We start from the raw sequence: 22564 nt of genomic DNA, 5'->3' as shown, positions 1-22564 counted from the left end.
CCTCTACGTTTTTCCTAGCTGATTTTGGGGTTCATCAGGGGTGAGGTTATTGCTCTTACTCTCTTCAGTGTTTGCATACTCTGGATGATGGGCACGGCCGTGGGGTCCAGCGAATATGAAGAGAGACTCACTAATCTTGACTGTGCAGACGATGCTATGATTTTTCACTGAGTCAATGGAGGCTCTGATTGGGGCTCTCACGAGACTGAGGGAAGAGTCAGAGTGTCTGGACTTGTGAGTGTCCTGATAAAAAACAACATCCAGGCCTCTAATGACCAATTGGGCACAGCCATAAGCAGTGTGTCTACCTGCGGAGAGAATGTCCACCTCATCAAGAGGTTTACTTACCTTGGCAGTGACATTCATGTCTCTGCTGACTCTTCCTATGAAGTCAGTAGACAAATTGGGAGAGCATTGGGGATATGAGGTCGCTGGAAAGGGGTGTGTGGTGCTCCCAACATCTCTGCAAAAGGATGAAGGTCCAAGTCTTTAGAGTCCTGGTACTTCATGTTTTGCTCTATGGTTGCGAGATATTGACGCTGTCCAGTGACTTGAGATGAAGACTGGATTCCTACAGTACTGTCTCTCTTTGGAGAATCCTTGGGTACTGCTGGTTTGATTTTGTGTTGAATGATTGTTTGCTCATGGAGTCCGGAATGAGGCAATTTACCTGCATTGTGAAGGAGCGTCAGTTATGGCAATGTGGCCATGTAGTGCAATTCCTCGAGGGTGATCCATCTCGCATGATCCTCATTGTTGAAGACCCGAGTGGCTGGACCAGGCCAACAGGACGCCCACATAACACCTGGCTGCAGCAGATAGAGGGTCATTTCTGGAGGGTGGGACTGGACTGCGTGTCTGCCTGGGGAGTTGCTAACAGGGATACCAAACTGTTTCATCGTGTCATGGGAGCAGCAATGCGCTGTACCAGTGCATATTCCCCAGACTGACCTGACCTGCTACCCCTGCTGAACAAACAGGTCCTAGCCTAATCTCAATTACATTTACCTCTTTTGTAAGTCGCTTTGGATAAAAGCTTCTGCCAAGCAAATAAATGTAAATGTAAACTTTGATGTACATGAAAGTGCCACCCAGTTTGTACATACATATTTATGCTATTCCTGTAAAGAATTGATATTTGTTTAACGGATATCTGTAAATTGTGGTATGTGCACAATACAAACATAATAGCATGGGTTCAGAAAACTCTGATGTGTAGAGATAGCTGTCTGAATGAATGTGGTTATCTGAATTAACTTAAAAATCAAGTAACTTTGTGTGTATGTAGAAGGTATGGATTGACCCTAATGCTGCATACCTTGCTACGGTGCATGCACAATCTTTAAAGGTTTACTGACAGCTGCCTTATACTGCATAACCACCACAGTGTGGTTCCCTAGTTACTGGTGTAAGAAAAACTTTAAACAAACTGTTGTGGATAAAATCTAGCTGGTACAGTTAGGGAAAAAACTCTTATGTGTATTTGGTTTAAAGTGTGTCATATTAAGGAATCTGCATTCAAGAAATACTTGCACATATACACATATATATTCTTAAACTATATCTGGAATTTAAGCATTTTGGGTAATGGGGTCATGCACTTGAATATGCAAGTAATTCATACATTAAGCCTGACTTTACCTGATTATTGAGGAATGCTTCAGCTTGCTTTGTGTCTCTGAGGAACAGCTGGTAGGCATGTGACTGAGACAAAAGGCTCTGTCTGTTCTCCCACATCTTATGCAGTTCATTCCACCCAGTATCCAAAGCCTGCAGGCGCTGGCGTAAGAACATGTATTGGGCATCCGTTTGTCCTTGGGTGACCATCTCACCCATGTCACGCATTTTCTGATAATCCTCTTCATAATTGTTAATTTCATTCTTGATATTTTCATGTTGTGTGAGCAGTTTCTCTGCTTCAGCCAAGGTATTAGGCATGTCCTCTGAAGCAATAGCTGTTTGTGTCCTTGACAGCCAAGACTGAAAATCATCCAAGTCACGAAGAAACTGTTGTAGCTTGCTGGCCTCACCAAGGGACTCCTCACGGTTTTTCAGTGTGGTTTTCATTTCCTCCCAAACCTCAGTGATTTCTGCTAAGCGTCCCATGATAGCTTGTGCCTGGTCTGGGTGTTCGGCAGCCAACCTCTCTGCTTCTTTTTGAAGGTCGCCAAGCTTGTCTTCAATGGCAGCAAGGTCCCGTTCCATTCCTGTCAACTTCCTCTGCAGTGCCATGACTCCAGCAAGGTCATTGCCCAGTTCTTGTGTGGACTCAATAACTTTGGTCTTCTCACGAATCCATGTTTTCGTTTCATTACATTCCAGATGGTAGTTCTGAACACCCAGTGCAGAATTAAGGGAATCCTTCTTCCTGTCCACCAAATCTCGAAATTGGCTCCACCTGAAACATATTTACTCTTGTAAAAATATTGTCACTGCATGAAAAAAAGAGTCATTTTGAAACTATGGTATTTGCAAATATTAACTTAGCAAGTGAGCTAAATTAACAATTTCAAACAAAAATCTAATAAAAAATATTAAAATCAATGGAACATAGCAATATTATTTTGTATTAATTCATTTGCCATTTTTTTTAAACAAAACATGACAGTGATTGTAAAATATGTTTACAGTGACATCTAGTATATGAAAAATCAGTATGATAAAAAGGCATTTTTTCCAAATAATGAAAGTTAGTACTCTTAAATGCTGAATATACATATTTATGCTTTGATGATAGAGTGTATATTTTTGCACATGTTATACATCTTTAAAAGCTAATATGTTTAACTTTTACTTGTTATAAGCTAGCAATTTATGAGTAATTCAACTCACAGTGAAACATGGAGTGCACAATTTGATTAACAAGGCCACAAAGGCAAAGCTTAATTTTGCCTCCCATATTTTTTTTTGATCTTGTCTGTAATCATGGGCCACCACATGCTATTTTTGCCCTTGTCACCCTCATGCATTCCTGAACCTAACACTAAAAACATACACATACATATATACACATAAATATTTATATAAAAACAAATTTCCACCTAACTGCAATACCCAAAACTTTAGCTAAATCACATTTCCAAAAGAAACTTAATTTCATCTCATTCCAATTTCCCAAAACCGTCTGAAAAACAAGTCTGCTGTTTTGCTTATCACTTTTAAATTTAGCAAATAAACTCCAACATTATTTCTGTAGCATAGGGCATTATTTCAGTAATAAGGTTTATACAGTACTAGCCAACCCGCGGCGTAGCATACGCCGCATAATTATTTATTGATGGGTGAACACTTCCTGAACGACACAGCTGTCCAAATGGGGTGGGTTTGAGGATACGACTGTAAGTGAATGAAAAGATGGAACTCTGGAGAGAGCAACATATTGTCCGTGACCGAAAACTGGTTTTGGCAGATACAGGCATATCGTTTTGAAAGTTTGTCCCTGTGCCTTATTAATTGTCATTGCGAAGGCTAATCTAACAGGAAATTGTCTGTGTGTAAAAGTAAAAGGCAAATTTGAATTTGATGGGGTCAGGGATATCCGGGGAATAAAGACAGTTTGTGTGGTAGCAGCTGCGATAGTCTTACACTCCAGTACATTGCAGTGAATGCTAGTAACAGTCAGTCTAGTGCCATTACAGAGACCTTTTGCTGACAGGAGGTTTCTGAGAAGTATGATGACTGAACCAATTTTAATTTTGAGTTTATGCGGAGGCATGCCAGTGGGAGTAAGACTGCTAAGAAATTCTTAGGGGAATGAAAGTTGATCTGCAGGATTGTCTGTGACGATGGAGGCAATGCTGGTGAAAGTCACTTGGTCGGTACGGATAAGTTTCAGTACTTGTTCATTAAGGTATAGCGAGTCTTCGTTGGTGACGCTTAATATACGGGAGGAGGGTTAGAGTTGGCAGGTGGGGCTCTGTCTTGCATGCGTCTTACTTGCCATGGTCTTAGTGAATTTTATATATATATATATATATATATATATATATATATATATATATATATATACTGTACTAAAGTAATACTGTGAAAAAAGTAAATAAGGGAAAACACTGGGAAACTCTGAACAAAATTAAAGGCATGTTCTGAACTCCTATTCATTTAATTAAAACATCTATTTATCTCTCTAATAGTTGCTGGTTGGAGGATAGACCAGATACCACAAGATCACAAGGTTTAAATCTCATCCCTGAAGGGGTTACCCTAAGAGATTCACTTAAATTGTGTATATGTTTCCTGAATATGCAATTCTCTGAACTGAACTGTAGAAGTAAAGCTATTTAACTAGGTGCTTATTGTATATATTAAATACAGTATAACTGGAGAGGCATAGCTTTCGCTCTAAATCAGAAAAGAAAGCTCAAGACTTTTTTTTTCCTAACCTGAACACAAGGAAAGAATGACCAAAGTGAAATTAGGTGCCCAAAGTATCATATAAGCAGACAGTAAACAAAAACAATACTCTCCCACCAGGCCTTGCCTTCACAAGTCTGTCCAGTACAGGAGTCTCCATCACAACCACTTATCAATCTCACAAACAGCACCACCTCTCTTTGTTGCTGCCAGCCTTAAAAAATAATTCAGCTCCTGTCTAACCTCTTCCCAAAACAGCCTTTAAATTACATCATAGGGATATGTTAAGGCAAACCCATTTCTGGTGTCAAAGGCACCATTTGAACATTACAGGACCAAAGCACCATTTGGTGACCACCTGATTCCACTGCATACATGCCCTACAAGCTAGGTCTTCAAAGTAGTTCCTTAAATAAGCCTATCTGTTCCTTCAAGAAAAAAAAAAATTGTACCATGTATCCAATCTTATGGCATCCTTTGTTAGTAGTGACCTACAAAAATTAATTTCAAGACAAGATAAAGAGGAATTACCACTTCCATGTGGTCTGAACTTGCACCCTCTGGTGTGTTAAGGTTCTCTCTAACAGCGAGAGATCTTTCTTGGTCTTTTTAAAGTCCCGTTAGAGACAGGCTCATTCATGTGATAGCTACTAGCCAACTCTCTACAAATGATGGGACTTAAACAATAAATATGGCTCAAAGTGGCTAAATCTTGACCACACTTCTATTTACTGGATGAATGTGTTAATTTGAAATGCCTATTATATTTTGACATAAAACAAAAACAAATCAACCACAACAAATGTACTGATTAGTACATTTTGAGAGATACAAAGGTAAAACTGCAACTGTTTAGAGGCATATAAACCATTATGTAAAACACAAATATTTATAGCAAATATTCATATTCACCTGGTGTTAAGCTTATCTTGTTGGGCTTTGATTTCCTTCTCATTAGGATGTCCACTGTGAATCAATTGCCGTGCTATCTGGTTAACCACTGCCACTCTGGAGGCCTGGTTATTCATTTCCGGTTCCAGGCTTTCAAACCTATAAATAATAAAGGTTAGAGTAAAAATAAAACTGTCACACTGGATGGGCTGTGGTAACCCACAGCTGAAAATGAAAGAAAATGTAAAGACTAAGTACTTCTGGTCATTTCTAAAGCCAATTACCTCATGTCAATAAAAGAAACTATAGTGAAGTCAGAATTGCTATATACAGAGTTGTATACACAAACATTTCTAATTAGATATTGAACCAATAATTTGAATGTCAAAATTCACAGAATGTTTCTTTTATTAATACCTATTTCTGCTTACATACGGTATGCTTCCAGGTTCCAAAATTGTAGCACTTTACCATTCCATTCCTTTTTCACATGACCATAAGCACTTGGACATAAGTTTAAAACTGATCTCCTTCATCCTAAAAACAACTTTAATACTGTGAATAGTATAACTCTGAAATGCAACACAAAATTTTCTGAAGTTTGTACTACAAAGTAAATATATTAAATCTTCTTTACAAAAATTTGATGTATAAACAAACTTGTAATCTTTTGTGAAAATACAGACTATTGTACTGTGTCAGAGTATAGGTGCATAACTACAGAAAAGAAGTAGGACTAAATAAGAATAAATACGATCGTTTATGCAAGTTTCACATTATTTTATGTATTCATTTAGGACTTATAAAAATTTAAAAAGCTATGTTCTGATCATAAGCTGCTAAACTAATTTAACTCATTTTTTTTCTTTTTTAATACAGCATGGCACCCCTTCTTGTATTTAGTTCAATTAAAGGTAACACTTGCTTACCTGTGCTGGATGACTTCTAGATCTTCCAACTTTTCAGGTATTTGCATGTTATTCAGCCACTGTTCTTTTTCATCAATCCACAATTCACAAGCATCAGCCTCACTGAACATCTTATACAATGCCAAAGCATCTTGCAGAGCCTGCTTCCGCAGCCGAGTGAGCTCAACAACTTCTTTGTATCGCTCTTCTATCCCAGATAACCTGCCTTGAACATCTGAAGACTGGGCCTGTTCCTCAGGGAGACCTTTGGCTTGATCATGAAGTGAATCAATAACGGGTCTATAGTTGCCAATTTCTTCAGCCACATCTTTATGTTTTCTAACAAGTGACTGAGTGGAGTACTCATCATGCCCAACATCACTGCTGGAAACGATCCGAAGAATGTCAAGCATCCAAGTGTCAATGTCATCAGCATCAGCCTGAAACTGATGCAGGTTGTAGGCTTCCTCCAGGCGTTTCTTCCTAAAAGCAGAGAGCTGCTCAAGGTTGGCCCACTGCTCTTGAATGTCTTTAATTCTACCCTTGATCTTATCAGATCCAAAGTGATCCTCAGCAACCATCTCCTCTCCTTCTTTTATTGTTTGCTGCATGTGACCACAGCGTCCACTCATTTCATCTTCAAATGCTTTGTGTTTGCTTAGCAAGCGTACAACACTTGTCAAGTCTTTGCCATAGTCTTCGGATGACAGAATCTGTTCTTTTTCCCTTATCCATCCCTCCTCCTCTGCCATCTCCCAAAAGAACTTCCAAAGACGGCGTGACTCTTCCAGCCGAGCACGACGTTCCGCTGCCAGCTGGCATAGCTCTTGGTAACAAAACTCCATGTGGGCAACCCGGTCACGGATAACCTGAGGATCACATGGCTTGTAACCTGAAATACAAATATAGCTGTTTAAGAACCCTACAACTACTGTATAGTAATAATACAGTATTTTACAATATACACTTAAATGTTTTAAATACCCCAAATGACAACAACTGTAATTTGCATGATTATTTATCTTCATCTCAATGGACACATTAATCTAGTTTTCAAATTAAAATTGCCTTTCTGTTTAAAAAAAATAAAATAAAAACACAGGTTTTATTACCTTCTCCATCATGTGCAAATTTTTGAGCAGATGCGTTGACAGCCTTCACCCTGTCAGCCTGAATGCCAATATCTGCCTCCACTAGTGTGTGTTTTTGCAGTAGATCTTCCACACCAAGCAAGTGCTTTCCATAGTCTTGAGAAAGGAGGAGCATCTGTACAGCAAAAAAAGGAGACAACCTGTCAGACAGCCATTTCCTCGTGTGCTTATCAACTATTGAAGGTAAGAAGTTAATTATTGCTATGCAGTGTGCAATAGTTTATGAATAAATAATTATTTGGGATGTCCCAGGACACGTGTTTCAAATTTTGTACTGTGTGTTATGAACTTAAAATTACACTTTTTTCTCTGATGCTGACAAATACATTATTCCAAGTATATTGGATGTCTCTTTGCTAAAAATGTAAAGAGAACTTTTAAAATAATTTTTGTACTTTGTTTTAAACACACCTTTTTATTTTTCAAAAACCTCATGCATGCTATCATAGCACATTTTACAAATCAACATAAGGGTAGTATTTGTAAGCAACAACAAAAACTAACAGTTTAACGATACCTTCATGTGATTCCACTTATTCTGGGTTAGAATGGTGTAGTCATACTTCTGCAACTTGTGAAAGGCAGCTAAAGGTACCTAGATGTCTGGTGTCATCTAAACCTAACCTTTGCTTAACGCTTATCCAAAAGAAGCTATATAAAGTGTCATTATTTGGTAGAATAGCTGCATGTTCTGGATGGGACATTTCTAGCTACAAAATATGGAGGGAAAGAAACGGCTTCCTTGGAAGACATTAATGCAGAAGTTCAAAACATGTATGGCGCTCACACCAGCAGCATTTTATCAATTTGTTTCTATTGTTAGTCAAATTCTAGCAACATTTTGTGGAATCCAATCAAGACAGGTATGTATGTGCTTACTGTGCATGCTGGAATATTTCTATTTTTGCAATGTATACGGTACACTTAAATATCAAAATACCAACTATTTGTTGCATATAAAATCACATAGATGTCAAACTTATGTCCTTTTCTTGGTTATATGGATGGGAACAACAAATACAATTTTGCTGTCAGCAATAAAACACTACTGCTATTAAATGGGTTTCAAAACATTTCAAGTGCATAACAGAGATTTTTTTTATTTTTCTCCTCAGTGACACTATTTGCAAATTATTTAGCCATACAGAAGTCTCGTTTCTAAACTTTCTAAAAAACTTTCGTTTCTACTTTCTAAACTTGAAGAATAGGCCACATGCAATATAATCCACAAAGCAATCTGATTAACACCTTCATTCCATTGTCCGCATCATAACTATTCAAAGTATGCGACAGGCTTCAAACATTTCCTTACCTTCATTTCATCCATCCAATCCATTATGTACAGCATTTCCTGGAATACCTTTTGCAGTCCTAGATTCATCTCTAATCTCTGACGACGTGCTCTAAGCAGCTCTAGCAGATACTCCCACAGCCGAATAACATTGTCTTTCCTGGCTGTAATGCGCTTGATATCATGATAGTTCTCTGTTTCCAGTTCCCTGGCTACAGCTACTACTGCTTGAACTCTTTCTTCATAAGCAGCAATATCTGTCTCAATGGCTTCATGCTTCTTGGTAGCAGCTTCCACTGCTTGCAAGTCATAACCAAAGTTGTCCTGCAGAAAAGATAAAATAATAAATACTAAACAATAACTTAAAAAAGGAGATGTCTTTAAATATATAATAAATAAATTAAATATAAATATATAATTTACATTTTAACTATAGTCTTAATTGAGAGTTAGTTTATAAGATTGTCATCTATTGAATACAGAATTAAGATTTTTTTTTTTAATAAATACACCTTTTAGCATTGCCAACCTACAGTGTTAAAGCTATGCTTTTGTTTTACAGATACTTTTAAAATGAAACAATAAGAAATGAAGATGAGTTAGAAGCAGAAAGTAATGACAAAATTTTCCTTTATAGGCATAGCACTATCAGACACTAACAACACACAATCATCTGGGTGGGAAAACATGAGTGGTACAGGCTCTGCACTCACAGTTTCTTGACTCTACACCTAATGTGTGTGTGTGTGTGTGTGTGTCAAGCAATGTCAGAACTGAAATTGGAAATCACCCTTTTAAATTGTCCTCCTTTGTAATATATACATGGACAAAACTTCAGGAAGCAATATTCAAAACAGGCATGAGTATAGAAGGTGGGGTGTACTTGTATGGAGAAATTTTTTAGAAGTAACTGAGGCCAGTTAATTAAAAATGACTTAACATATATACTCGCGTTCAAGTTCTCCCGTGGGAAAGTCAGGGTTTGATTTTACCGTATAATTTCCGGTGTTTTATAATGTGTCGCATGAGGCTGGGGGACAGACCCAGCCGAGACGCCTGGAAGGACCGGGAGGTGGCGTGTTCGTCTTCTGGGCCATGAGGGGGCAACCGCCCTGGATCAGGAGAGGGCCACAGAAGGGGAGCAAGGCTCTCCTGACACTTCCGCCACACCAGGAAGTGTCATCAGGCAGAGCACCTGGAGCTCATCCGGGCAAGAATAAAAGTTGCCACCTCCTTCCAATCAGTGAGCTGGAGTCGGGAGTGGGAGCAGGACGAAGCACCCGTGGAGAGAGGAAAAGGCGACCCAGGGACAGTGAGAGAAAGGCCCAGGAGAAAGGTGATTTGGGCTAGCAGCACAGTGTGCTGTGCGGGACTGTGTTGTGTGCAAAAGAACAAGAAAATAAATGTGAGTTTTGTATAAAGATGCGGTGTCTGTCTGATGGTGTCCGGGCAAGTCTCACAAATGTCAGCTGTATAAATCGAATGCGGAAATCTCACGCTATTGGTCCAAGATATTATGATATGCTAACACCCACATGAGAGAGTAACCACGGAGCACACAGCCTTTTTTTCACTATGCATTATGCCAACATGACCACACGGTAATACCCGAACTATTCTGAAGCGACATTTGCACTGTTTTGTGTTTTTTGTATCTTTACACCTTTATCATAAGTGCATCCCTTATCTACAATGGAGCGTTCGATCAGAAGAAAATATGACGTCATTGAAGTGGCGAAAGAAATTGGTAACTGCGCTGCTGCAACAAAATTCGTTGTGTCTGAGAAACTGGTGCGAGATTGGAGGAAGCAAGATGTTAAAAAAATAAATTAAGTGTCGTATTTTTGAACGGGCATACAAGTTGGGGTCTGATTTTATGATTGATTTTTCGGGTTTCAAGACACGACATATATGCAAGTATATACAGTAGACATAAATCTAAAAAATTAGTTCACATATGTCACTAAAATAGTCTAAAATCAAGATCACAAGTCTGAGAACGTTATGTTATGCTAGACTAGTGGAAAAGCAGAATATAGATAGATATGTGGCATATTATCTGGGCAAACCAGCAGATATGTCATACTATGTTTAATGTATATAAATATATAAATTCATTAGAAACTGGAAGAATATTTCATATATCTGTAAAATGGGAGGTAGAAACTAAATCTTACAACAATAACCTGGGAGTTCTAGTTCAAAACCTATTGGTTAATAAAATTTTGGAAAAACAGCCCCCTCTGTGGAGTACACATAAAAATAGGTTATGCTTACTAAACACTGGCTCGTGTGTGAGTTCACATCTTAACAATTGTGTGATGTTTTGGTCTCCTTACTACAAGACCATCTTAAGGTATGGAGAAAATTCAAAAAAGAGTCACTCGAATCATTCAAGGACTATTTATTGTATATGCTTTATTTTAAAAGAAGAAGAGAGTTGAATCTTAAAAAGAACCGGAGGTATGACATGGGGGGGGGGGGGGGGTAGTTTAAAGACATGGGGGGGGGGGGGGGGAGTTCCAAATTTTAAATAAAAAGCAAAGGTTGGATGACTCTTATTAATTTTATTACTTTAAAACCCTTCTTTTAATAAGAACACAGGGTCATAGATATACATTTGGAACAAACAATGAGCACTATTTAATCACAAAGAGGACTGTACATTTCCGTTTTTATAAGGGATGGGGGTGCAGCTTTGTTTTGTACCAGTCATTCAACCGGATATTACTGTGTAGAGTATGGGGGGCATTTTGGAAGGGGGGGGAAAAAAAAAAAAAAAAAAAAAAAAAAGAGAGTGTAACCTTCCCCTTCTATTTAGTTTGTAAAGCTGGGTTGTGCATGCAAGGGATCCCACTTGTACATTTTTACTCAGAAGGAGAATACGAGCCTAGGGAGTGTATGGTTATGGTTCAAAAAATATATTTTTGTAGTATTCCAAAAAAAATTGTCAATACTCAGGACAAGCGGATTTTTAGAAATGGAAGACAAAGACAGACAGGATTATCCTTGAGACCGTCGCTCCTCTTTTGTCTAACTAACTGCTAAACTCTGCCTAGAGTATATCTACTGCCAAGTCATTATATGTTCCATTGCTACGAACAGACGACATATCAACAGGAAGGTTGTGTATGAAATGTTTCACAGTAGTAAACTCAACACATCTTAAGCTACACAAATCATACTTGAATTGGCAGACATACTGTATATTTAAAAAGTGCAAAGAGCACACTATTTTTGCCACAACTCTTACTTGCACTGCAGATCTAATAAAATTTCATGTACACCACACTCCCTAGACCTTGTATTAACTTGTACAACAGGGCGTTGTGAATTTCACAACACTGCCACAACAACAAACAAAAATGATTAGCATTTGAAATTTTTTCTTAAGATGAAAAATAAATGTATGACAAATGAAATTTACCACCATTTCCTAAGGAAACTTAATCACTAGTTAATTATGTAACAAGGCAACTGCAGATACCAGCCAAGTTTTTATATGAGCAATTCAGGAAACAGTTGTGAGGTTTTCTTCATGAAATAATTTACTGTACCTGTGAAACCAGACGTTGATTCTCACTGAGCCAGGTCTCCCTCATAGCTGCTTTACGGTCAAATCGACGAGCTAACTGTTCCAGTTTCTCTTGCCTTATCAACTCGGTCCTCAGTGCCAATTCACGTTCATGTTCAGCTTTTTCCAGTCTCTCCCAAGCCTTGAGAAATCATAAATTGAGCATATAAATAATCCACAATTCATTAGGTATAATGAAGTATAATTCATGTCCTAATGGGATGTGTTTATATTATTAATCGCCACAGATTTCTAGCTTATAAAACGTTTTTATACATTAGAACTGCAAAAACTGCATAATAGTTTTGTTTTTCTTCATTAAATAACCTTCACTAACAATGACATATTGTATACTACCATATACCTTCATAGCAAAAACTACCAAAATGACATCATACGTGAATTTGTTTTCTAATAAATATATTGTTACTATGTAGTCTTTTATCCAAAAAGCATAACCAATAACAGTGATGCATAATAAGTCATTATGCACTCTTTAAGCACAGAAATTTTGGAGAAAACAAAATGCAGTTTCTTCACTAGACTAAACAGACAATGTTTTTAAGTACTTGCAATGGAGATAAAAAAAATCAAAAAAGCAAAACATATATAATCTAGGCAACATGAACTTTTCTTTATCAATTATTAAAAATGCCAGACGTGATTCCTCCAATAGGTCCCCTCTAATTTATTCGATGATTCTTTATTTCCCAGTTATTATATAGCTTTCATGTTTTATGACACAGAAAAACCATGACAAAACTGGAAAAGCGTATGACTGACCCCATCACACACCTTAACTTTATGCCTAACATCATATGTATTTCATGGCAGTTCCTGAAGAAATTCTGAAATATTTAATAAATAGATTCAACATCTGCTTGGATTTAAAATTATAAAATGCAATGCAAAAATGCAAACATTCTTAACACACTTAAAATGTTTTTATCAATGAAAGTGTTTTGTCCATTTATAATCTGCAACTTCTACAAAACGTATTAAAACATTTGAGTAATCAATTTGTGGTAGTACATATTTTATCATTTTTACAGCACATTTACAATAAATTTCTTAAATATAAATATCCTCAAAGAGTTTAACTGAATAAAAGATTTTAAATTTAAAAATTAATTTTTGACAGAATTTTTTTTTTAATTTAAAATAAAAAACTTATAGGTAAATTTATTCTGTGGTTTTCAATACTTAGAGGATGAATCCTGTTTTTGTACAACTTTGGAAATGAATAAAGGGTTTAAAAAATGAACTATACACACACACACACACATAGTGTAAATGTACAGATTTTACAGATATACTGTACATCTTTTTGTTTTGTTCAACTTAAATGCTCTCAGGGGTACAAAATTTGTCTTAGGTTTCTCAATCACCTAAATGAACTCTGTGGAAAACCATTTAGAACAGACAATGTCAAGAAACCATTAAAAAAATAAAGAGCATTCAAAATGATTGTATGTGAAATCATTTCAAAAATCATTGCAAATTCTCTGAAGCTGTTCATGAAAAAGTGTACTGTGCCTAATAATAGTCAAATTCTGTCTAGACATGAAATACCTCTATGGAGTTTGCATAAAAGAAAAAAAATGAAAAAAATAATTTTTAAGCAGAATCATTAAAACAGTCAGTAATGTATACAAAGATTAACAGAAATGCTGCAGTTAACTGTTTGAAACTCAGTTTAAGAGTCTTGATTTAAATATGACATGGACTTCTGTGGGAAGACTTGAAAATATTTTACTCATGTGTTCATGTCAACCTTGAATAATGGACAGAAACTACATTGTCTCAGTTTACAGAGTCATCAGTGAAGGTTTACATTTTTGTACTTATGACTTTTGCATTTTTGCAGACATGAATGTTTTCATTTTGAGCATTATGTAATGATTAAAAAAATAATACACAGTCATATGTTAGTTTCCAGTCATTATAAGGGAACAGTTACTCTATTATGTGAAACTGGAGCACACAGGGAGGGAGCCCTTTAAAGAATATTTAAAGATCAGGCTTAAAATGTCACCAGGTGCCCCCATATACCCGTTGTTACAGTCATATGAAAAAGTTTGGGAACCCCTCGGAATTCTTTGGATTTTGTTTCTCATTGGCTGAGCTTTCAAAGTAGCAACTTCCTTTTAATATATGACATGCCTTATGGAAACAGTAGCATTTCAGCAGTGACATTAAATTTATTGGATTAACAGAAAATATGCAATATGCATCATAACAAAATTAGACGGGTGCATAAATTTGGGCACCCCAACAGAGCTATTACATCAATACTTAGTTGAGCCTCCTTTTGCATATATAACAGCCTCTAGACGCCTCTTATATCCTTTGATGAGTGTCTGGATTCTGGATGGAGGTATTTTTGACCATTCTTCCATACAAAATCTCTCCAGTTCAGTTAAATTTGATGGCGGTCGAGCATGGACAGCCTGCTTCAAATCATCCCATAGATTTTCGATGATATTCAAGTCAGGGGACTGTGACAGCCATTCCAGAACATTGTACTTCTACCTCTGCATGAATGCCTTTGTAGATTTCGAACTGTGTTTTGGGTCATTGTCTTGATGGAATATCCAACCCCTGCGTAACTTCAACTTTGTGACTGATGCTTGAACATTATCCTGAAGAATTTGTTGATATTGGGTTGAATTCATCCGACCCTCAACTTTAACAAGGGCCCCAGTCCCTGAACTTGCCACACAGCATGACGGAACCTCTGCCAAATTTGACAGTAGGTAGCAAGTGTTTGTCTTAGAATGCGGTGTTCTTCTTCTGCCATGCAAAGTGCTTTTTCGTATGACCAAATAACTCCATTTTTCTCTCATCAGTCTAAAGCACTTTGTTCCAAACTGAATCTGGCTTGTCTAAATGAGCATTTGCATACAAGCAGCGCCTCTGTTTGTGGCGTGAGTGCAGAAAGGGCTTCTTTCTCATCACCCTGCCACACAGATGTACTTTGTGCAAATTGCACTGAATTGTAGAACGATGTACAGATACACCATCTGCAGCAAGATGTTCTTGCAGGTCTTTGGAGGTGATCTGTGGGTTGTCTGTAACCATTCTCACAATCCTGCACATATGCTGCTCCTGTATTTTTCTTGGCCTGCCAGACCTGCTGGGTTTAACAGCAACTGTGCCTGTGGCCATCCATTTCCTGATTAGATTCCTTACGGTTGAAACTGACAGTTTAAACCTCTGAGATAGCTTTTTGTAGCCTTCCCCTAAATCATGACACTGAACAATCTTTGTTTTCAGATCTTTTGAGAGTTGCTTTGAGGATACCATGCTGTCACTCTTCAGAGGAGAGTCAAAGGGAAGCACAACTTGCAATTGACCACCTTAAATACCTTTATATCTCATGACTGGACACACCGGTCTATGAAGTTCAAGGCTTAATGAGATAATCCAACCAATTTGGTGTTGTAAGGAATCAGCATTGAGCAGTGACATGCATTCAAATCAGCAAAATTACAAGGGGACCCACATTTGTGCATAGCCAGTTTTTCACATTTGATTTAATTTCATACAACTAAATACTGCTTCACTAAAAATCTTTGTTCAGAAAACACTCCAGTACTCAGATGTTCCTAGGAAATGAAAGACATACCACTATTATCTTTTTTTGTTGAAAGTTGAGTAAATTATTATGCAGGCTGAGAGGGGTTCCCAAACGTTTTCATATGACTGTATATTTTGTAAAATAATGTTCAGTTAAAAATTAAATATAGAAGTTAGAAGTATTTTTATAGGTAAATGTTAGGAATAACAAGAAAACTTTACTTTGTTAATATCTGAGATGAGTTTTCCTTCTCTGGGCATATATACTTTCTGGTTGTTGGCTCTCATCTTGCTCTGAATGGTAAAAAGCAACACTTCCAAATTACCCTTCTCTGTAAACCTAAAAAATGAAGATGTACGGTATTAATCAGCAAAGCATATTACTTAAACCAATGGCTGAGTTTCATATCAAACATACTGAGTAGTGAAATGAATCCTTACTTTGGTGGTTTTTCCACAGTTCGGTATGTGTTGAAGGCCTGTAGCTGTTGCTGCACACCAACCAGGGAGTTGGCAAACTTACGATTATTCAGAATGATGATTGTCTGCTCAATCCACTCCAGGAGATCAGAGGCCAAGGACTCATATTTTTCTATCATCTTTTCTGTCTCAATTGCATTGTCAAGAACCTGTCAGGATCAAAAAGAAGCCTCAACAAAGCGATCCAAGTTTTTTTAAATAAAAACATCAATAGGTTGATAACCAGAAAACTTTTAAGATCATAGACTTCTAAAAGATCCCCAGAGACATGATCTTGCTGCAGTAATATCATTGAAAATAAGCCAAGAGAAGAAACAGAAATGTAATTTTCAATCAAAATCATATGTGTACTTTTAAAACATCTAACCATTCTTTTAAATGTACCAGAAGTAAAATATGAACACTATTGTTGTTACATTTGCCACAGAGTTCTGAATTTGACTCAGTCTGCTATTATTTTCCTTAATACAATAATAAAGGGTATTGTGATATGCTGTATAAGCAGTTCTTAATAGACATAAACAAACTAACTTTTGTCTGAATTGGGCATCATTAAATGCAATGTGAAATGTAATACATTAACAGACTTTATTTTAAAATAGGCCAATAGTTCTACAAATAACCTACTGTATATTAGAACATTAGAACAGTTGCAACAACAGCACGCAACTCAGTTCAACAAGCTCATCCATCCTACTCAGCTAAATTCTCCCAAAATAAAGTTCAGATTTGAAAGTGCTTAAATGGTTACTCTCCACCACATTACTTTGTAATTTATTCCACGTATCTATGGTTTGTATAATATTTGTGTGTTTAACTGTTCACAAATTCTTGAAAAGGCACCACGCAACCCACACTATCCTCTAAATTCACAATGAAATCTTGAAGAATGAATCCCCTCAACTCACCTCCCACCACCCATTCAGAGAAAAAAAAATAAAAAAGACAATTATTATTATTATTGTAATGGTAATGGGTACTGACACAATTTTGGGACGAGCCTCTATTGTAAAGTCTCAGAAATACGATCCTCCATTTAACATATTTACTTGCATATTTTGCTTTCAAAGGAGTCATGGCAGCATAAACATGAAAAGCATTATCTGTGCAATCAGGCTGGAAAAATATAGTGCATACTTACATACATACTTTACATTAATAAATAAAACCTACCTTTCCAATGCGCTTCCCTTCAACAGCTAAAGCCTTCATCTTTGAAAAGTAGTGGTAGTATGTTACAACATATGTAATAATAGATTTCTCATCAGGATGGTCCACACTGATATCTAAAATAGTATAAATTATAAACATAAAAAGTGAGCAAGAAGAAAAAAATCACTCATGTTTTATAGCTTTCAGTCAATGCAAACGGAACATTTGGAGAAAAGTCATGAGAATGGGGTGGAACAACACTGCGCCACTGTAGGGTCCTCATTCTTAGAGCTGTAGATGACTTGTCGCCTAATCAGTAGTCAGTAACAAATGCCCATATGTCAACAGAAATTGAAAATTAAATTTTAATTTTCCTTTTTTAACATGAATGACAGGGACTTAAATTTCTTTACTTTGTTCTCAAAAGGTACACGCACTGGGGCTGTAATAAGGATGTAAGAGGGTGATCAATAATTTGGTCATCTTAAATTCATAATGAAATCTTTTGGTGTTTTGTAAAGTTATGTAAGAGGTAGCTAGTGAGTCATTCTAAGGCACATTTACTGTACTTCTTGTTATGACAAGAGTCATGAAAAAAACAGAATAATAGCCAGTCTTTTAAACACTCCAAATCTGTAGGTACACATACTTAAGAGAGGAAGTGTGAGTGGCCCCTGACAGCAAGCAGGAAAAGGTACCAGTAACATTTACTTTATAAACGCAATAAACAATATTACATAAATGGCAACTGTGTAGGAGCACTATTAACTCTTTCAGGGCTGAATATTTTTTTTCCAAAAAAACACAGTTTCTGGAAAGCAATGGTTTCACACAGAAATCAACATAAAACGTCTGTTGCTGCATGCTGCGGCTGCCAGTTTGACATGAATGGGCGGCAGGCTTGCTGCCAGGCTGTCTTCATGAGGCTGGGGCTGCAGCAGCAGTCACGGTCGCAGTGTAATGCAATCTGGTTTCTACCTCTCATCATTGTTAAGTGGCAGCCCTCCTGGTGAACATTGCCGTACAGCACCACGATTAGCTGGGGACCAGTCAGCTGAAGCTGGAACCTCACATTCGTTTTCGATCACTTGTATCAAAATCAGAGTCCAGCAAGTCATAGTCCAGTTCAGAGATAATAGGCAAAACTTCATCCACGGTGTATTTTGCTTTACGCATTCACTTTGATCTCTCACCATTATGTCAGTGCCATTTTTGCTCTTGTTTGCACTTTACTACTCACACGAGCGCAGGAAATCTCGATAAAACCAATGAAGCCAACTTTCCTTCTAGCAATGAGAGTCCAACTAAAATATAACAGTTGGTTTTGTCACACTTTACAGTTGATTACCATCATCAACATCAGCCCTGAAAGAGTTAAACAAATTCAACACTGTTATAAGTACTCCTGTAAAATTCACTATATAATCATCCATCCTTTTTTAAACTCGCTTTATCCTGAGCAGAGCCTGTCCCAAACAAGCATAGGGCATTAGGCAGAAGCAATCCCTGGATAGGGTGCCAGTGCATCACAAGGTAAACACACACACATAAACTAAAGCTAATTTAACATCAACAGTCCACCTAACCAGGATTTCTTTGGACTGCGGGAGGAAACCGGAGAACCTGGAGGAAACCCACACAGATACACAGATGTGCAGATGATACTCGTCTCTATTTCAGTGTTAAAAGCGAAACTTCATCAGAGCTTTCTCGGCTCACAGCTTGCCTCAGTGAAATTAAAACCTGGATGAAGCACAACTCTTTAGAATGAAAATGCAACAAAACTGAACTCCTGCAAATTGGCACTAAAGCACAACTTAAGAAAATGACCACCTTTTCACTCACTCTTCAATATGATGTCATCAGACCTCTTCTGATGCATTTTTGATTCCCCCCTTTCTTATTCCACCCACGTAAACCACATTAAGAAAATTTTTTACTTCCACCTCCATAACATATCCAGTGTTCACTCTTTCCTCTTCTTTTTATCACATCCCACATTGACTATTGTACCTCCACATTGGCAGGTGCTCCTTTAAATCTTGTATCCTATTTCCTGTTAATTCAAAACTTTTCTGAAAGATTCCTAACACACACCAACCACAGGGAACACCCATCCTGCTTCGTCTTCTCTGGGTCCCTGTGTCTTAAACGATTCTGGCAATCTTGTTGTGCCCCACACTAACCTGCACTCTATGGGTGATGGGGCCTTCAGGTCTATAGCACCAAGACTTTGGAATGACCTCCTTAAATAAATGAGATCACTGGACTCCATTCTTTCTTTTAAAAAACAACCTAAATGTCATCTGTTCAGGAAGACGTTTAACTTAACCTAATACTTTGCCCGTTCGTTCAGTTTACCTCTCTGTCCAGATGCTCAGGAAATTCTGTGTGTATGTTATATCACAAATTATGTGATTGTTCAGGCATTTCTTTTAGAAGTATACTCTAGGTTACTCTTTCTTTTATTCTTTTTAATGCTTCTGTATGTCCTGTGTTTATCTGTTTATTGTTCTATGTAGAAACTATTTGTATCATTTTCTTTAAAGCACCTTGAGCATGGGAAAGGCGCTATAGAGAACATGCAAACTCCATGTAGGGAGGATCCTAGACATGAACCCCAGTCTCCTTACTGCGAGGCAGCAGCGCTACCACTGTGCCGCCCTAATGTGAAATCCTAAATGTTAAAATACACTTAAACTAGTCTGTTGGGACTAATAGAAAACAGACCTCTAAAAATGTGCTTTTAAATTCTAACCTTCTGGATCAAGTAGTTTTGTAAGCCCAAGATGCTGTTCAGCAAGGTTGAAGGCATTCTGTAGATTGTAGTGTGCGTTGGATTTCTTCAGCTTATCAAAGTCAATTAGGTCAGGCCTGTGGGATTTCATTAAGGTAATTAGAATGGGACAAAAAACAAAGCTCTCAAAATCTCAAATACAAAAAGTGAAAAACATCATCACCTTTTAAAACTATTTTTTATACATGGCCATGCTATTATTCTGTGTGTCAGTAATAACTTCTACACAATGATCAATAGCAGATCAGGTGGCACAAGTATAGGTTTATAGAACAAAACAGGTAAGGCAACTATAATCAAACCTGTGTTTGTGGATAAGTGCATTGAATGCCATTCCATCTCTCCAGCTAGTTGTAAAATTGTGAATGTTGACATTGGGATATCTGCAGTAAAAACATAAAATAGTCAAAAACAGTTTACCCCAATACACAAAATATAATTTTGCAAATGAAGCAATTCTCAATTTCTATTTACTATAAAACAACATGGATCTCTAATGCAAAGAGATATGAACTGCATAAAAAACAGCATATACATATTATTTAAAACTGTGAAATGATTTTTTTTGTGTGTGTGCTGATATAGGAATATTTTACAACTGAAAAAAGTGCTTGTTGTTGCTAAAAGGATGGACCAAAATTTTTTAAACACTTTCCATACTTCAGTAAAAATTTAAACAATGTTGTTATTCTGTGTTTTATGTGAAATTTTCAGCTAGCTGCATACTGTATGTAAGTGCCACAGCAACTGGTGTTCATTGACACACCTTATTCTGGCTGCCCAACAGCAGCAGTCACTTCAGCACTGCTTTAACATGAATAATCACCAGAAAGCTTGCATCTGAGATCTCAGTAACCAAGGGAAGTAAAAAAAACATTATCAATGCCATAGTATTAGGGAATGTGCACACTGGGTTCGGGAAAAAAAAAACCTAACAGTCATTTATAAAGTTGTACAAAAAGAACTGTACTCAGATGTACTCTCCACTTAAGACTTTGTGAAAGATTCTAACTGGAGATGAAGCATGGATCCATTACTCTGAATCAGAGACCAGAAACAGTTAATGCAGCCACATGATCCAACTTCACCTTGAAAGAATTAAGCGTTAGCAAGGGAATTGTTGAAAGGTCATTTGAGCAGACTTTATACAAAAACCTAAAATTCTTAACTTATATCTGTACATCCAGGCCCCGACAGCTAAACAAACATGTAAAGAGAGTTCATTGTCACAAAAATGTTGATGAAAACCTCCTTCAGCATGGCAATGAGCCACCACACGCTTCTGAAGACACAGAAAGCAGTCACATAATTCAAGTGGACTGTTCTTTCCATATACCATACAGCCCTAAGATTTGCTGCCTCAGATTTCCTTCTCTTTGCAGTGCTGAAAGATGCAATCCAGGGGAAATGATTTGGGACTGGTAAAAAGGTTATTAAAGAGGTGAAGCTGTGAGTGTATAATTCTGGCTGGTACAAGGAAGGGATACGTGTTCACTTTTTTGGTAGCTGTCTGTAGCGGCTTATGCCGATTCCTGGTATAGACTTAAACTTGGCTGTTGACGAGCCTGAGCAAAGGCTGAAAATGGCATGTGTTTTAGAAAAAAAAAACTGCAAATTTTGCTCTAAAATAACTAACTAGATCAGATAGAATGCACTGGTAGTATGGTGCACTCTATACTGAAAATTTTGCAGGCTATTAGAAATGTGGTTTTCCTATTGTTAATAATAATAATGCACTTCCTAAAGGTGAAGATTTTAATATTATGAAGAAAATTACCTTCTATGAAAATATGTAAGTGTAGCTCAATAAGGTCACACAAGGAGCAAAAGTAAACAGTCTATCAGTGTACTTTTAAGTCAAAAAAATGTAAAAACACTATTCAGATGTGACTTCTATAATTGCAAGAATACACTATAAGAACCAAATATATAAAAGGTACAATTAACATTCATTAGGTACAGCCTAAATGTCAATCCATGTGGCACTGAACAGTTATGAGGGTTCCCCAGCCTTTACCCAGCAGTCTTCATCTGGCACCACAAAAGCAAAGCATCCTTAGCAGACTTCTTTTCCTTATTGTCTTCAGTCTCAACACTGATGTCTTGAATCTGTAGGAATAAAAATAATTTAAGCAATCCCATTTCTACTTTTACTGATGCCTATCTTTAATGATCAGTTTGTACAGTACATTTAAAAAGTGAGCAGTTAATAAATGTTTTATTTACGGTACACAGGCTTCTGTTTTTTTACAAAGAGGGAAATGTTAAAGAGTGTTTATCAGACCTTAAACCAAAATTTGGAAATCTACTGTTGGGAGTTTTCAGGTATAAAGTATTCAAGACATTAAGACACTTTTAACATACATTTTCTACATGTCCTCTAAAACA

At 37.1% G+C, this 22564-nt stretch overlaps 1 protein-coding gene across 2 annotated transcripts in view; it reads right to left on the bottom strand.

The window, feature by feature from the left end:
- Positions 1-22564, bottom strand: part of sptbn1 (spectrin, beta, non-erythrocytic 1) — a 271534-nt gene that overhangs the window by 55594 nt on the left and 193376 nt on the right. For both annotated transcript variants that reach the window (XM_028820329.2, XM_028820331.2), the window contains 12 exons: positions 22194-22285; positions 20479-20559; positions 20138-20253; positions 17401-17513; positions 16189-16376; positions 15970-16087; positions 12152-12310; positions 8616-8918; positions 7265-7418; positions 6174-7044; positions 5266-5403; positions 1642-2398 (listed from right to left, as the gene is read on the bottom strand). In XM_028820329.2, coding sequence (XP_028676162.1) covers positions 1642-2398; positions 5266-5403; positions 6174-7044; positions 7265-7418; positions 8616-8918; positions 12152-12310; positions 15970-16087; positions 16189-16376; positions 17401-17513; positions 20138-20253; positions 20479-20559; positions 22194-22285 — 3090 coding nt within the window. The remainder of the gene's footprint in view (positions 1-1641; positions 2399-5265; positions 5404-6173; positions 7045-7264; positions 7419-8615; positions 8919-12151; positions 12311-15969; positions 16088-16188; positions 16377-17400; positions 17514-20137; positions 20254-20478; positions 20560-22193; positions 22286-22564) is intronic.

This window comes from Erpetoichthys calabaricus, chromosome 15, assembly GCF_900747795.2.
Source record: "Erpetoichthys calabaricus chromosome 15, fErpCal1.3, whole genome shotgun sequence".
Lineage (NCBI taxonomy): Eukaryota > Metazoa > Chordata > Cladistia > Polypteriformes > Polypteridae > Erpetoichthys > Erpetoichthys calabaricus.
This window is presented reverse-complemented; position numbering and strand designations above follow the sequence as displayed.